This window comes from Rhinolophus hipposideros (assembly GCF_964194185.1).
Source record: "Rhinolophus hipposideros genome assembly, chromosome: 6".
Lineage (NCBI taxonomy): Eukaryota > Metazoa > Chordata > Mammalia > Chiroptera > Rhinolophidae > Rhinolophus > Rhinolophus hipposideros.
This window is the reverse complement of record NC_138052.1, coordinates 91,720,791-91,737,879: the sequence shown is the minus strand read 5'-3', so window position 1 is coordinate 91,737,879 and position 17,089 is coordinate 91,720,791. Positions and strand designations below refer to the sequence as shown.

The window sequence follows — 17,089 nt, the reverse complement described above, 5'->3', positions numbered from 1 at the left end:
AGAACTAAATGAAATAGAGAACAAAAAGACAATAGAAAAAATTAATGTGACAAAAAGCTGGTTCTTTGAAAAGATTAACAAAATCGACAAACCCTTGGCTAGACTCACTAAGATAAAAAGAGAGAAGACACTAATTAACAAAATCAGAAATGAAAAAGGGGAAGTTATCACGGACACCACAGAAATACAAAGGATTATCCAAGAATACTATGAAGGACTATATGCCACCAAATTTAATAACTTAGAAGAAATGGACAAGTTCTTAGAAACATATAGCCTTCCAAGGCTGAATCATGAAGAACTGGAAAATCTTAACAGGCCGATCACCAGTAAGGAAATTGAATCAGTCATCAAAAACCTTCCCAAAATCAAAAGTCCTGGACCAGATGGCTTCACCAGTGAATTCTACCAAACCTTCAAAGAGGATCTAATACCAATCCTGCTCAAACTCTTCCAAAAAATTGAAGAAGAGTCAGTACTTCCTAACTCATTTTATGAGGCCAACATTACCCTGATACCAAAACCTGGTAAGGACAACACAAAAAAAGAAAACTACAGACCTATATCTCTGATGAATACAGATGCTAAAATCCTAAACAAAATTCTAGCAAATCGAATACAACAATGCATTAAAAAGATTATTCATCACGACCAAGTGAGGTTCATCCCCGGGGCACAAGGATGGTTCAACATTCGCAAATCCATCAATGTGATACATCACATAAACAAAATAAAGGACAAAAATCATATGATTCTATCAATTGATGCAGAAAAAGCATTTGATAAGATACAACATCCATTTATGATTAAAACACTTACTAAAATTGGTATAGAAGGAAAATACCTCAACATAATAAAGGCCATATACGACAAACCCTCAGCTAACCTCATAATTAATGGTGAAAAGCTGAAGCCCTTTGCTCTACGTTCAGGAACACGACAAGGTTGTCCCCTATCACCTCTGCTTTTCAACATAGTGTTGGAAGTCCTCGCCAGAGCTATCAGGCAAGAGAAAGAAATAAAAGGCATTCAAATTGGGAATGAAGAAGTTAAATTGTCACTCTTTGCAGATGACATGATGCTATACATAGAAAACCCTAAAGACTCCACCAAAAAGCTATTAGAAACAATCAATGAATATAGTAAAGTTGCTGGCTACAAAATCAACGTACAAAAGTCCATTGCTTTCCTATATACCAACAATGAAATCTCAGAAAAAGAGATAGAAAAAACAATTCCTTTTGCAATTGCAGCAAAAAGAATAAAATACCTAGGAATAAACTTAACCAAGGATGTGAAGGATTTATATGCTGAAAACTATAAGACATTTTTGAAAGAAATTGAAGAAGACACAAAGAAATGGAAAGACATTCCGTGCTCATGGATTGGAAGAATCAACATAGTTAAAATGGCCATATTACCCAAAGCCATATACAGATTTAATGCAATCCCCATTAAAATCCCAATGGCATTTTTTAAAGAAATAGAACAAAAAATCATCAGATTTGTTTGGAACCACAAAAGACCCCGAATAGCCAAAGCAATATTAAAAAAAAAGAACAATACTGGAGGTATCACACTCCCTGATTTTTCCTTGTACTACAGGGCTACGATAATCAAAACAGCTTGGTATTGGCGGAAAAACAGACACATAGACCAATGGAATAGAATTGAGAACCCAGAAATAAAACCACATAAATATGGACAGATAATTTTTGACAAAGAAGCTAAAAACATACAATGGAGGAAAGACAGCCTCTTCAATAAATGGTGCTGGCAGAATTGGATAGCTACGTGCAAAAGAATGAAACTGGACTGCTATCTGTCACCATGTACCAAAATTAATTCAAAATGGATCAAAGACTTAAGCATAAGACCTGACACAATAAACTGCATTGAAGAAAACATAGGTACTAAACTTATGGACCTTGGGTTCAAAGAGCATTTTATGAATTTGACTCCAAAGGCAATGGAAGTAAAAACTAAAATAAACAAATGGGATTATATGAAACTGAAAAGCTTCTGCGCAGCAAAAGAAACTATTGACAAAATAATGAGGCAACCAACTGAATGGGAGAAGATTTTTGCAAACAGTTCCTCTGATAAGGGGCTAATATCCAAAATATACAAGGAACTCATGAAACTCAACAACAAAAAAACAAACAACCCAATTGAAAAATGGACAGAGGACCTGAAGAGACATTTCTCCAAAGAGGATATACAAATGGCAAATAGACATATGAAAAAATGCTCAACATCGCTAATCATCAGAGAAATGCAAATGAAAACCACAATGAGATATCACCTCACCCCAGTCAGAATGGCTTTCATCAACAAAACAAATAGTAACAAGTGTTGGAGAGGCTGTGGAGAAAAAGGAACTCTCATACACTGTTGGTGGGAATGCAGACTGGTGCAGCCGCTATGGAAGGCAGTGTGGAGGTTCCTCAAGAAATTACGAATAGAATTACCATATGACCCAGCAATCGCTCTCCTGGGTATCTACCCCAAAAATATAAAAGCATTTCTCTATAGAGACACGTGTACGCCAATGTTCATTGCAGCTTTGTTTACGGTGGCCAAGACATGGAAACAACCAAAATGTCCTTCGATAGATGAATGGATAAAGAAGTTGTGGTACATATACACAATGGAATACTATTCGGCGTTAAGGAAAGATGATATAGAAACATTTGTGACAACATGGATGGATCTCGAGAGAATAATGCTAAGTGAAACAAGTCAGACAGAAAAAGCAGAGAACCCTATGATTTCACTGATATGTGGTATATAAACCAAAAAGAACAAGACAAACAAATGAGAAACAAAAACTCATAGACACAGACAATAATTTAGTGGTTACCAGAGGGTAAGGGGGTGGGGGGTGGGTGATGAGGGTAAAGGGGATCAAATATATGGTGATGGAAGGAGAACTGACTCTGGGTGGTGAACACACAATGGGATTTATAGACGATGTAATACAGAATTGTACACCTGAAATCTATGTAAATTTACTAACAATTGTCACCCCAATAAAATTAATTAAAAAAAAAAAAAAACTAAAAGATGGCTATTGAGGATTAACTAAAGTCTAGTTTCTCTCTAGGTGTAAAAGAAGTAAATCCTACCCATCTAATGATTTTTTCATCAGAAATAGTGTACCACAGTCTGACAAAAGGGAACAGATTAAACGACTGCTGAAAGTCCCTGTAGGCTTGGGAAGAAATAGACAAAAACATGAATCATAGTTTAATTATTAAGATCTGAAATGAATTTGAAAGAAACCCTAAGCCTTAACAATATCCCAATCAAGGTTAAATTAATTTAGACAGAAAAGCAAACAGCAGTGCACTTGAAAAGAAACAGGGAGACCCAAGGCTGGTACCAGAGAACCAAGAGCACTAAAACAAATTCCATGTCCATCAATGATGACTCATTCAGCACAACCTGATGGCATTATTTTTCGTACTTGGGGAGCTGGAAAACTAAACCAACAATACCAACATTCTAAACATGCGCTTCTGGCTGAATTTATAGGGGGAAAAAATAAAGGGGTGCACTGCAGGGGTGGAACTGTGCCCTCCAAGCAGAGAGGAATGGCCCCAGTAGATGGAAATCTAAAGCAAATTTAGACGTCCATATCTGGGTAGTAAGTGTGTTGCTGAAATTTTATTTAAATTGGTTCCTTGTGAATGAAACAGGATTTTAAAAAATGAATTAGGAAAACTTGTCTATCTGTAAATGAAACTGTTGCCTTGAAATAGAATCTGAATTGTAGATAAAAGCCATGCTTTCAAGTGTTCTGTTTGAATTGGTAAATGGAGCACTGAGACTGCAGTACAGGAAAGCTATTCTCCTGGTCCTTGCCTGACTCTGCCCTCACAAAGGGCTTGTTAAGGGAGGTGTAGATCTTCAATGAGGTGGCATGTGGTCAAAACAAAATAAAGGCAAACAGAAACTTTTAATGATACATTTAATTTATTAGGAATTTAAAGAAGAGCTGTTGACAAATAGGAATACAGGATAGAAAGGGGGCAGAGATAAAAACATATAAATGGAATGAAATAATCATCACAGCTAAAGAATATTGGGAATCGTGGTCCTGTCTGATTGAGCTCAGTGATGTCAACACTTCGTTAGGAGCGAGACTGCATGCAAGTCTTTGTCTTGGCTGTTTGTTATTCAATTGGAAATGTTTCAGATAGGAAAATGGGAAACATCCAAAGCTGAAAGGGTAGGAATTCAAATCCAGGGGCAAAGCCACACAGCTCAAGAGACAATCCCAGACTACCAGGTGATGACAGGTAGAGCAGGTGCATAGAGTGGAGGAAAGATTTCAGCATCTCTGCCCAGAGGCGAGGCCGGCCACCTAGCAGCAGCATTGCTTCTGGCAGCAGCACTTTCGCTGACAACAGCATTTCTGCTGACAGCAGCCCTTCCCGCAGCCGCAGCCATATGAGCCGCAGCCACACGAGCCACAGCCATAGGAGCGGCGGCAGCAGCAGACCACGGGGACACTGCAGCAGCCCCCACAGCAGCCACAGCAGCAGGGACAGCAGCTGGAGCAGCAGCCGACCCGGTAGCTTCTGCAGGTGCCACAGCCACCACCGCAGCCACCACCACAGCCACCACCACAGCCACCACCACAGCCACCGCCACAGCCACCACAGCGACCACCACCACAGCCACCGCCACAGCGACCACCACAGCCACAGCACCCCATGTTGTCAGTAGAGAGGACTTGAGTGAAGTGAGGAGAGATATTCAGGAGGTGAGGGAGGTCTGATGCCCCTTCTGCTGGGGGCCCCTTATATACCAACACAGGAGACAGTACTGACCCAAGACTCAAGGCCACTTCCCTGTTGTCAAGGCAAATATCCACAGCAGCATCTCACAGGGCCTTCTGTGCACTTCCTTAATGGGTCCTTCTGACTTGAAAAACTTGCTAAATTTAGCTTTTACTTGTCTTTTTAAAGCCATCTTTAAAATAGAACAGAAAACAACTACTGAGTCCCTTTTCTTTTTGGGTAATTATAAAAGTCTTAGGAGCATCCCATGTTCCCCTAGTTACTTTTGCATTTTTCAATTATATCAGCCCAGGACAAAGATTTTTCATTCCCATACCATATCACCATTTGCTAAGTTGTAAAACATCTCTTTAGACAGAGGAGAACATTTTGAAAAACAAAAGGTGAAGCATGACCCCGGGTCCTATTATTTCACTATCCAGAGGCAGAATTCCTTCAGTATTTCTGCATCCTGTAACACAGGTTAGGACTCTGAATCATAGGAGAGGGGATCCTGCGTAATCAGGGGTTATTACAGAGTGTCCTTAGCATCATGACAGATGATAGAAGCATATCCTGAGCAGAACATTCCCAAGTCACTTGACAAACTCGATCAAGCTTCTGCTGTCATCAGCCCACTAGATAGGAGGGCATATTTGCAACAATTACACCTGGTGCCCAGGTGACCATGGATCATATTTGCAACAATTACACCTGGTGCCCAGGTGACCATGGATTGGTCCCTCATGGAATGCTTACTTGAAATGGCCGCTTCCAGTTGGCCGTATCTACACAGACACTCCTTTCTGTTAGCAGTCAATAATAAAGGCAATCAGGGGCACCTGAGGATCTGTTTCTGTTGACTGTCCTCAAAATATAAAAGTGCTATTATTGGTCACCCTAAGCTAGTCCAAGCATCACACAGCCAAGGAAAGCCCGTGTCCTTTCAGCCCCCTGCAGGACCCTGAGTGGAAGGAACTTGTAATTCCCCTGGAATAATGTTCTGACTGGGCTTTTAACACAGACCTATCTTAATTTTAATTTTTAGCTATGGTTAAAGAAGTCTTAAAGATGATTTCTTTGAGAATACAACTGTGTACTACTCATCAAACCAGAAAGATAGTACACAGGTTTAATGCCATGGCTTTGTACAGCCCTCTAAATTCCGCCTTCCATTACCTGGCATCAGGCATTACATTTCCAGGAAAACCCCTGGGTAAAATAGCCCATTCATTTTTGGTTGATACTTTTTTGCTGAAATTTTGAAATGTAATCACTTCCTGTGAATGTTTGGTAGTTTTTCTTTCCTGTACCAAAGGAAAGACAAAACAGTAAATTGTTTAGATAATTACATGGGAAAACACACAATGAACAAGCATTTCTGCCATGCCTTTAGCTAGTATACATTTCTTTTTATTTAAATGGGCATATGAACTCCTGCTTTAATGTACCTTAGTACTTTTCCATCATATAAACTGGGGGTAGGGGAGTCAGTATATTCAGTTTAATTAATAGTTATTGAATTCCTCTTCTCTTATGAGGAAGTGACTCTGAGGGAACTGTGAGAACATAACAAGATGAATCCACAGGCTCTCAATCTGATAAGAAAAGCATATAAAGAGATTCCAATACAGTGGGATGATAACTAGAATAGCCTCATAAATTGACTTTCTCAGAGTTATGGGAAAAATAAGTTGGTTCTGAATGTATGTGAGAGAAGGGAAATTGGGAAAACTAGGATGGGGACTAACCTCAAAAGAAAGAGCTTTCCACGTAAGAGCTTAAGTAAAGATTCAAGATAGGAAAATGTGAGGGGTGGTCAGACAGCATCCACCTAGGCCTTCAGATGGGACTTCTAGGATGAGACTCTGGGAAACAACAGTGAGAACCAAGCCTGGAAATATAGATAGAATTGAAAGGTAGAAATCCTCAGGTACCACAATGAAGGAGCATCAGAGGCTTGGAAGTCAGTGGATACTGGGATTCCTGTTTTAAGGAGGTAACTGACAATGGAACCAAGGACTTGGGAAGTGACACTGAAAATGGGACTAGTTAAAAGACTTTTGCAACAGTGTTGGCCAGATAGAATATGGGCGTCAGTGGGCCAAAGGCTGGGGCGGTGAGGGAGGGAAAGAGAAGTAGGCTGGGCATTGAGCATTCCCCAGGGAACATCATCACAGGAGAAAAAACAGCGTCACTTTAAGAGTAGCGAACAATGTTAATTAGATCGGCTACTTAGTCACTTAATAAATGGTCAGTAAATACTTGTTGAATGTGTTGATCAATTGGTTGATAATTAAATTAATCCACATATATGCCATGTGAGTCCTCTTGCCCTCTTTAAAGCCCTCCCATTATTCTGGCAGTCCCCAAGAGGTATCAGTAAGCTTAGGAACACAGAACACTCATCTGGCCTTTCATTTGCCTCATTTTCCACCCTGGCTAGTCTCCCTGGGCCAGTGATGATACAACTCTGAGGCCTCAGAAGCAGGAAAAACCATGAAGGCACAAGGTAGATGGCACCTCCTACAGGTGCTGTTTGCCAAGTCCTAAACCAAAGCTATACCATGAAGGAGCCCACCACTGCCACCAGCTACCACACTGTATCATAGCTGCTGCCAGCTCTGTATCAATGTCACCCTGCCCTGACGTCACTCAACTGCAATGGAATGAATGTCCTCCCCCCACCTTGCACCACATTCTGTTACACAGTCCCACCGTGCTACCCTGAACTCTCTGTGTCTCACAGGAATTTCAATTTTCTCACGGCCTTTCCTTCATGTGTCTCAGGCAGAAGTCCATAGTGGTTACAGTTGTTACAGGTCCATGATGTGGACGGCTCAGAAGATCTCTAGTAACTGGGGCACTGTCATGGAGCCAAACTTCATTGCTGACTCCTTTCTCCTATAATGACTTTATTTGCTTTTGTTTTTGTTAAGATATCTCTCAGTCTTTATCCCAAGGGACCCCTGGCGGGCCCACTTCACATTTCTCTAAACCTAATCAGATATGTCAAAATGCTCAGACCAGCAGAGTTTAAGTTCAAGCTGAGACAGTCACTGCCTAAGTGTAAATGGCATCATGGAAGTAGAATTGATCAAAGTTTGTGGTTATCCAAATGGCTTTCTAATTACTTTTTCCAGTTTTATAAGCTAGTCAACTAAGCTAGTCAACTTTACAACTTTTTCTTATATACTTATTGCGGCTCACTCTTTTTGCACCAATCCTCTACACAATTAGGTTAAAATGTAAATTTCTGCATGCAGTACAGGGGGGAGAACACTTACGTTAAAAAAAAATAACAATAATCTGTTTCTCTTTCCTTCTTATAAGAAGGACAGGGCGTTTCTATACACTGCCCTTAAGGAAAGAACAGATGTCAACGGATGTGTCCCTGTTTTGGACACTTCACAGAGCCAAAGATGTGATAGACAGGACTGGTTAAGCTGAGAGAAGGCAGGTAGAGGCCAAAAAAATATGGACTCAGAGCACACCAAAATCAGCCAGATTCTAGGCCACCATATTTAGCCTTAACAACAATGCCTTCCATTGTAAAAGAGTGCAAGAATCCTTCTAAGTACCCAAAGACTAAACGAGATGCCTACATAGATACCATAATGGATTCTTTGCTTTTCTGGATCTTTTAACCAAAGTTAGAAAAAATAACACTGGGCAATGATCAGAACTCATTTAAAGTGTGACTATACCGTATGAAATCCTACTTCCTACAGGGCTGTCAGCTTGTCTCCACTCTGCAGGGATGGATAGACATCAATCTCAGTTCCCAAACTACAACCAGGTCATCGGAAAGCACAGGGCTTTCAAATGTGCCACCATTAGTCAGTAGCATGCATTCCTATCTAAGAAGTGGCTCAAGTGTATAAGCATACCAGTTAAAAATAACCTGGTGTTGATGTCCTAAATAGAGGGGTACTATTTAGCACATCCATCAATTAACTTCCTGCTTATAGTTCTACTGCGAAAGATAAACACAAGCAAATGCAAACCAAATCAACAAATATTTGTTGAACCCAAGTTACGTGCCAGGGCATGTGGGCCATACAAAGAAATGTACCTCAAGGTAACTCCAAACTAACAAGAGAGATGAGAAAAAAATAATTGGATAAATTAAGGAAGAAAAAAGACTTAAAATGCTGGCCCAATAAAAGAAGAGTTGACTCCGAGTACTGGCTGATCAGGTTCCAAATGAATATTAAGACATACAAGAGTTCCAAATTTCTTCCAATTACATAATAAAGAAAGGAAGGCTTTAAGAAGATAAAGCTTGAGCTGGGTCTTGAATGGGAAACTGGACATGACTAGGTGGGGAGGAGGAGGGAAGGGGGCAGTCTGGGATCATCTTGCTTGTGCTGCTTTCTCCCCCCACCTCACGTGTGTGACCTGATCATTTTATATCTCAATTTCTTGATGAAAATACTAATACCTACACCATAGGATTATTGTGAAATGTAAATGTGATAACATGTAAAACACTTGGAATAAAGCTTGGGACATAATAAGGGCTCAATAAATGTTGGCCAGTATTAGTATTTTGGGGTAAGCTACACATTGTAAAGGAAAATAATGCAAGACTTATTGAGGAAACGGAAAGGAAAGCAGGATTGCCTATAGGGGAAAGTTTATTTGAGGAAGTTAGTAGGTTTTCAAGCTGCAAATACACGTTGAGACTAGTTATGAACTTTAGGGCATGGAGATGTTGCTGTTTCTTTTGCAAGTGAATTATGTAGGATGGTACATGTGGTATTTTAGGAAAACATATCTGGCAGTAGCTTAGAGGGTACATTGAAGAAGAAAACCTAGAGAGAGACCAGTTAGATGGCTATAGGTAGGGAATCTCATCCCAATTAAAACTGCAAGATTCTCAAATGCAAACCTTCTTATTAAAATTTGGTTCCTCACAATACGTTACATTAATTAATACAATGAAGATATTCCTTCAAAGTAACCACAGTTGATGACAAAGAGACAGCTGAACGTGCTCCCTGTTACTTCCAGCTGACGGACAACCAAACTGAGTCATAGTCTCCTTGGCCATACATTGTGCTGGGCACTGGCTTTGGGTAAGGATGGGAGGTGTCATCCACAGAGTGACTTGAGGCAGGGTTCCTGGCCTGTGCTGTGATCGTCTCATAGGCTGAGGGAAACAGAGCAGATGCTCTCTCTCCAAAGCCAAAGTTTTGTTAGAGATATGTGATGGGACTGTGGTTCCTCAGAGAGAGCATTCACAGAACCCAGTCTGTGAAAGGAGATGAGATCTGAGCTAAACCCTGAGGAATGAGGAGAGAGCCCATTCGCTGAAGGGCCTCAGGTTCCATGCCTGGTCCAGCCAGGATTGGGGTCTACCAGCACATTCAAGCACCAAGATGTGTTTTCCCTTTTCTGGTTCTCTGCACCAACATTTTTGAGCTCTTATAATGCTCCAGGCATAATTCTAAGTATTTTACATGTATCATTTGACTTAAGTTTTGCAATTACCTTCCAATGAATATACTGTCAATATACTCCCAAAAGGAAAAAGTAAGATATTGAAACATTAATTGTCGAAGGTCACAAAGGAATTTGAGAATCAGGAAACCCCAGCAGCCTGATCTCAGAGCCAGCCCTCTGAACCACTATGCAACACTACACTTCTTATCTGCGCAGTTCGATGTCCAGGTCAGGGATCAACAAACTGAGGCCCACTTTTGGCCTGCCACCTGTTTCCGTAAATGAGGGTGTTTGTTTTTTGCAACAAATCCCCTCATACATTTAAGTGCTATCTATGGTTATTTCAAGTGACAATGGCTGAACTGAGTGGTTGCAACAGAGATCACATGGCCTGCAAAGCAGAAAACATTTACTATCTCATTCTTTTAAACAACTTATCAGGGTAACATTGGTCAATAACATTATATAAATTTCGTGCATAACTTTGTAATACGACATCTACTAGTATGTGTATGTGTGAACTTGGGAAAATGGAACACGGTGAAGAAGGAGTGAACAAGGAAACAGGCCTAAACTTTGAGAATCAACATGTAGAAAAAGGCTTGTCAGTTTGGTGTCAGAGAAACCTGGGATGAAATCAGGATTTATTACTTGCTTTTCTTCAGGTGAGTTTCTTAACTGCCCCAGCCTCAGCCCCTTCCTCTGTGAAGGGTCTTAGTGAGGAAAAGAAGCAGCCATGTGTGAAGAGGGGGAGTCCAGGGAACTCACCACCCCCATCCCTTCTTTTCTGAATGGATATGGAAGCAGGTTGCAAATGGAAAGAAGATCCCTGTGCTGTGCTGCTGTGGAGTGGGGATGGAAATGAGGGCTTGGACCGGACATCAAAATGCAGCTCTGACTTCTGCCTACTGAGGTAAATTACTCCCCCCACCCCAAGTCAGCACCTGGGAACGGGGGTGTCCCCGCCCCCCCCCCACCCCAGGGCCTGCCTGCTGAGCTGACTGTATGAAATCAACAGAAGCAGAGAGAAAATATGCAGCTGAAGGAAGCAAGGCCAAGGACACGGGCGAGAACAAGAACTTCACAAAACCCTCCACAGTGCTCACGGTCACGCCCTGGCTGAGGCTTTCCAGTTTCTCCAGAAACACTGGGAACCGCAGGGTAGGGACCTTGCATGAATTCTTCCGGCCCCTGGGGCCCATTTTTTTCATTTTTTGGAAAAGTTTCAAGAAACAAAGTCCCTCCACCCCCCATTACCACCAATCCCCACATTCACCCCATCTTGGAAAACCCTTAGATGAGTCTGAGTACAGAGACTCCCTAAGGGAAAATGTCATTTCAGGGTGGCAGCAAAGGGGGCTGTGTGCCCCTCTAATGAACAGCTGTGGGTGCAGAGTGCAGGCCCCCAGCTGACTTCAGGTGGACACAGAAGTGTGAGAACCAGACTGGATTCCCCGTGCAGAGGCCGGATTAGCCAACAAGGAATCATACAGCATGCGACTAACAAAGAGATTTGATGGTGCATCACGTCACTTTATTAGGAAATTTAAAACATCAAATGTAGACAGAGCGATAGAAAAGACTGCCGACGGGCAGAAAACTCCACAACAGCCAAATGCAGGAGGGAGAAATTATAAAAGACTGAACATTACAAATGAAGAGACTATTAGGGTTCCCAGGAGACTGGGACTTTGCTCGGGGATCGTATCAGTCCTTTGGTGGCATATTTGTTTCATGTTTGTGGTTTGGGCAAATTTGTGCAGAGTGTGGGCAAAGGAAGATCTCGGAAGGAAAAAGTGTGAGGTACAGGAAGCATGAGGGGGGAAGCTGGTGACAGAGGGGTCAGGGGAAAGAAATAGATGGAATGGAGTGAGCAAAGTCTTACCAGCAGGAGAGAGTGTGGCCTCCTGCAGCTCCTGGGCCAGGCACAGCGAGGCTGGCCGCCTAGCAGCAGCATTGCTTCTGGCAGCAGCACTTCCGCTGACAACAGCATTTCTGCTGACAGCAGCCCTTCCCGCAGCCGCAGCCATATGAGCCGCAGCCACACGAGCCACAGCCATAGGAGCGGCGGCAGCAGCAGACCATGGGGACGCTGCAGCAGCCCCCACAGCAGCCACAGCAGCAGGGACAGCAGCTGGAGCAGCAGCCAACCCGGTAGCTTCTGCAGGTGCCACAGCCACCACCGCAGCCACCACCACAGCCACCACCACAGCCACCACCGCAGCCACCACCGCAGCCACCACCACAGCCACCACCGCAGCCACCACCGCAGCCACCACAGCGACCACCACAGCCACAGCACCCCATGGTGTCAGTAGAGAGGACTTGAGTGAAGTGAGGAGAGATATTCAGGAGGTGAGGGAGGTCTGATGCCCCTTCTGCTGGGGGCCCCTTATATACCAACCCTGGGGATGGGAGAGGGAAGACACATGACTACTTCCTTGTTATTATTTCAGTTTCTATAGGAAAACTTTCACACTTCTCCTGTTTATTTCCTTGCCACACATTTTTAGCCTTTTAAGTCACATGGTTTCAGTTTAGCTGAAACCTAAAAACTTTAGTTTTAAGTCACTGTCTCACTCAGTGGGAATATTTAGCAAAGGACCTATCCCTTTTTTCAAATATAGCCGGTCTTAGAGTAGATGAGCTGGGATGTTTTCCTTGCTCACTGATATTTTCCAGCAGCATCATATATTTCCCTTGACATCTCTCCATGGAACATTCCTAGGGGTCTTTTTAGTAAGAGAAGGAGAACATAGAACCCTAAGTAAAGAAGGTAACTTCCAACATCACTGTTGCCACCATTGGTCTGCTTGTCACAGATCAAAGGGGCTACATGTATCTAAACAAGAGGATATGTCTGTTTCTTCTATCTGGCATAAATGCCCTGACTGCAAACGGTGAACTCATCCAGTGAATTATAAAAATCACCCTCACTTGGGAAGCTCACAGTTTCCGGCTCCATCTTCAGGATTTCCTCACCTTTGAATTACTGCCTCGTAATTCTGCCTTCTTGCACGAGTCCCTAGAGCTGGTGACAAGGCCGTGAACTCAGGTTTCAGTGGCCCTAGGAAGCTCCTTGGTCCCTCTGGGGGACTCTCTCATCGGATGGCTCACTTCTGCAGCATTAGCTCAGGACTCACAAAGATCATGGGCCTCAGGAGCACTGTAATGAATATAGGGCTCCCCAAAATGTAGTTATTAGAATACGAGTTCTGTAGGATGTTAAAATATATGACACAAAAAATGACTCAAATATATTTGAAAAGTATAAAACTTAAGTAAAGCTTAGTAGGCTTTTTCACTCTAGATCTCCTCAGAGGCTTCAGTTGATCATGTGTTCTGTGACCCTCACAGGGTCAAACCTACCAGACACTAAGCTTACTCTCACCGTAGAAAGTCCCACTTTTCTTCACTCCTGAGGTGAGCACTCCCAGGACTGTCCCCAATTCAGATCTTGATGGCGAATTTAGAAAAGCACATTAGCACATTAACTGCAGAGAATAGAAAGAAAAACCAATGCTTCTCAAACTTTTTAGTCTCCGGACACATTATGCTCTTAAAATGTCTCAAGGACTCCACTGGGTTCTGCTGTGTACTTTATATCTATTGATATTCACTGTATCATAAATTAACACTGAGACATTTAAAAATATTTTTAATGTATTTAATATAACAATGTAAACCCATTACACACTCACATAAATCACACTTTTGGAGGGTGGGGGAATAACTATATTTTCCAAAAATTTGGTAAGCACAGTGGCATTGTTTTATACTTTCACAAATCTCTCTCTGTCTGCCTTAAGCAAAGAAAGCTGAATTTGCCTGTCTACTTCTGTTTTGAAACTATTGTGTCTCGTGGTTTTGGTTGATGGACGTGAAGAAAATCCAGCCTCAGGATACGCAGCCCATAAAAGGAGGCTGATCTTATTCCCACAAGGCCCCCAGGGGTCGTTGAATACTTTGAGGACTACCGGCGTAGAGATTCAGAACATTTTGGTCCCTGAGGAAACCAACTACTTAAAAATGTTCCCAACTCTTGACTTTAGCCTTAAGTATAAATCTCTGTCCATGGTCAGTGTGTGGTTGAATGATGGCTTAATGCCATTTTATGAAATTTCAGGGCTTCTACATATATGAATGCTACCTTGTGCTGCTAGGGTTTCCAATGGTGCAGATTTTAATTCTCCTCAACAATCTTCAGTTGATGGCCCTTGTCTTTAACATAAAGTCTACACTCACCACAAAGGCATTAATTGCCTCCAACAATTTGGTTTCAAGTGTCCCTTATAGCCCAGTCTTCTGTGCGGGCTGTAGGGTAACCTGGGGCTGCATGAGAAGGGGCAGCTTGGTTAAGTAATACTTAATCTTCGTGGTATAGGTACTTTGTGTGAACAGTGTTCTAAGCACTTAGAAATGAGACAGACAACAGCAATAAAACTGGCAAGATTCTGGAAGGAACACGAGGTATAGAAAGGAAAGGTGACAAGAGAGCAGAGGGGAGGGCCCATCAGGACAAAAGTGGCAAATGCAGGGCACGCCCTAGATTGCTCCTTTGACACAGATCCTTTTGCTTTCATAAAGCAAACTCAATAGCCACACAGTCATCACTTGACCTTTTGTACAGGCATGCCTTCCTCATCACCACGAGGAAGTTACCTGAAAATGCCCTCTTCCACCATCAAAATGCGAGTCGAAAGATACAGTTCAAAGGGTAGCCATGGCCCATCACTCCAGTTGGAATAATTTTTTTCTTTTTTCCCTTCTGTTTTGGTTATACCTCCATTACATTATAATAAAGGAAAGCGATCTTACCATTTTATTTGTCTTACCATAAATCTTAACCTATTTATTTATTACACTTACATCAGTAAACATCAGAGAAAAAATAGGAATTGAGTGAGAGGGAAAGGACAGTCACCAAATTATACATAAATTTATATGAAATTAAAATCTTTTAAAATATAGAAAAATATAAAGAAACAAAAAATTACCCATACCTTCACTATTTAAGCGTAATTACCGATACTTTGATAACACAGACATAGGTCTATTTAATATAATTTTGGCTTTTTCTGATCATGAAAGCTGTGCATGGTCATTGTAGAAAATTTGAAAACTACACAGAAATACAAAAAAAAAAAGTATTACCCACAATCACACCTTACTGAAATAACTACTATTCGCATTGTAATTTTCTTCTAGAATTTTGTGTATGTACACAAGCCTCGTTCAAAACCACAACTGGGAATTACAGTGTATACGCTGGCTGTTATTGTTTTTCTTCACTTGCTATGATAAATAAAAAGTCTTCCCCCCAAATCCCCCAAACTTCTCCTTTCCTCCCTGGACAAGCAATTCACTGGAACTGCTCTAAGTTATGTCCCTAATGGCCTCCATGCAGCTAAGCTAGTGTACGCTCTCCGGGCATCTTATCAAATGATTTCTCGGCATTATGCACTTGGCAATTCTCTTTCACATTCTCATCTCTAGGCTTTTATGAGACAGAATTCTGCTTTGCTCTGCCATTCCTCCTCAGTCTGCTTTACAAGAAGGGACTCTGTTAAGGAGGCTTGGAACATAGTCTTGCTGTTGTCTCTTTGGGAAAACTCACTTTCTTTATATCTTACTTACTCCTGTGTTATATACTGTAGACTTTATCACATGGGTCTACCTTCTTATAAAATGTGCATTTTTCTGAAGAAGAATTTCAGTCTGACCCATTTTCAACAATAGTTTCCCAAATATGGGATCATAACTTTTTCTTTTTTATGGAGAGGTGGGAGATGTCACCAGATTTTCTGAGAACGATCTGGATAACAACAGAGCTAGCATTCTACATCTACTAGAGTCTAAACCAGCACTGACCAATAGAACTTCTGGCAGTGGTGGAGAAATGTTCTCTTCTGAGCTGATCAATATGGCAGCCTCTTGCCACACGAGGTTATTGAGTACTTAAAATATGACTAATGAGGCTGAAGAACAAAATGTTTTACTTTATTTAATTTTGATTCATTTATATTTATATAGCCCTGTGTGGTGAGTGGCTGCCCTACTGGGGAGCACAGCTGCAGACTGACAGAACTTTGAAAGGAGGAGCCACGCCTCATCCTTCTTTGTAGTTTCGTCATAATTTTAATAATTGTCTACTACATTCCAGACACTGTGTAGCACTTGGGAGAGTAAAATGAATGAGAGATGAAGCTTGCCCTACAGAAGCATACTAAGTCCATCAAAAAAGAGACACAGAAGCAAACCATAGTAATGTAATATGAAAAGCCCTATAACAATAGGCCAAATGGAAAGTATACAGAAGATCAATTAATGAAATTCCCAACGCCTAGCATAATTTCTGATACATAATACAGTCAGTTCGGCTGTAACGCTTGTTTAGAAAAGGCAAAATTTTTCCAAGGAAGACATTATGCTAAGTGAAATAAGCCAGGCATAGAAAGACAAATATTGCATGATCTCCCTTACATGTGTGGAATCTAAAAAAGTCCAACTCATAGAACCAAGAGTAGAATGCTGGTTGCCATGGGCTAGGAGGGTGGGGAAATGGGGAGATGTGATCACAGGGTACAAAGTCGCAGTTATGGAGGATGAATAACTTCTGGAGATCTAATGCACAGCATTAACTATAGTTAATAATACTGTATTGTATAGTTGAAGTTTGCTTAAGAAATTAGACCTTCAATGTTCTCACCACACAAAAAAAAATGGTAACTATGTGAGGTGATGGATGGATGGATGTGTTAACTGATTATGGTAATCATTTCATACTATGTATATATATCAAATCATCATATTGCACACCTTAAATTATATAATTTTTATTTGTCAATTACACC

At 41.5% G+C, this 17,089-nt stretch overlaps 2 protein-coding genes across 2 annotated transcripts; both read right to left on the bottom strand.

Annotated features, from left to right (window-relative positions):
* Positions 1 to 4,369: 4,369 nt before the first annotated feature.
* Positions 4,370 to 4,723, bottom strand: LOC308499028 (small cysteine and glycine repeat-containing protein 8-like; the record flags this gene model as incomplete). Its single annotated transcript, XM_081051818.1, has 1 exon — positions 4,370 to 4,723. One exon carries the CDS (start codon positions 4,721 to 4,723, stop codon positions 4,370 to 4,372), a length of 354 nt encoding a protein of 117 aa, XP_080907944.1.
* A 7,456-nt stretch (positions 4,724 to 12,179) lies between these two features.
* On the bottom strand, positions 12,180 to 12,542 carry LOC308498944 (small cysteine and glycine repeat-containing protein 8-like; the record flags this gene model as incomplete). Its single annotated transcript, XM_081051740.1, has 1 exon — positions 12,180 to 12,542. One exon carries the CDS (start codon positions 12,540 to 12,542, stop codon positions 12,180 to 12,182), a length of 363 nt encoding a protein of 120 aa, XP_080907866.1.
* Between the last annotated feature and the right edge of the window lie 4,547 nt (positions 12,543 to 17,089).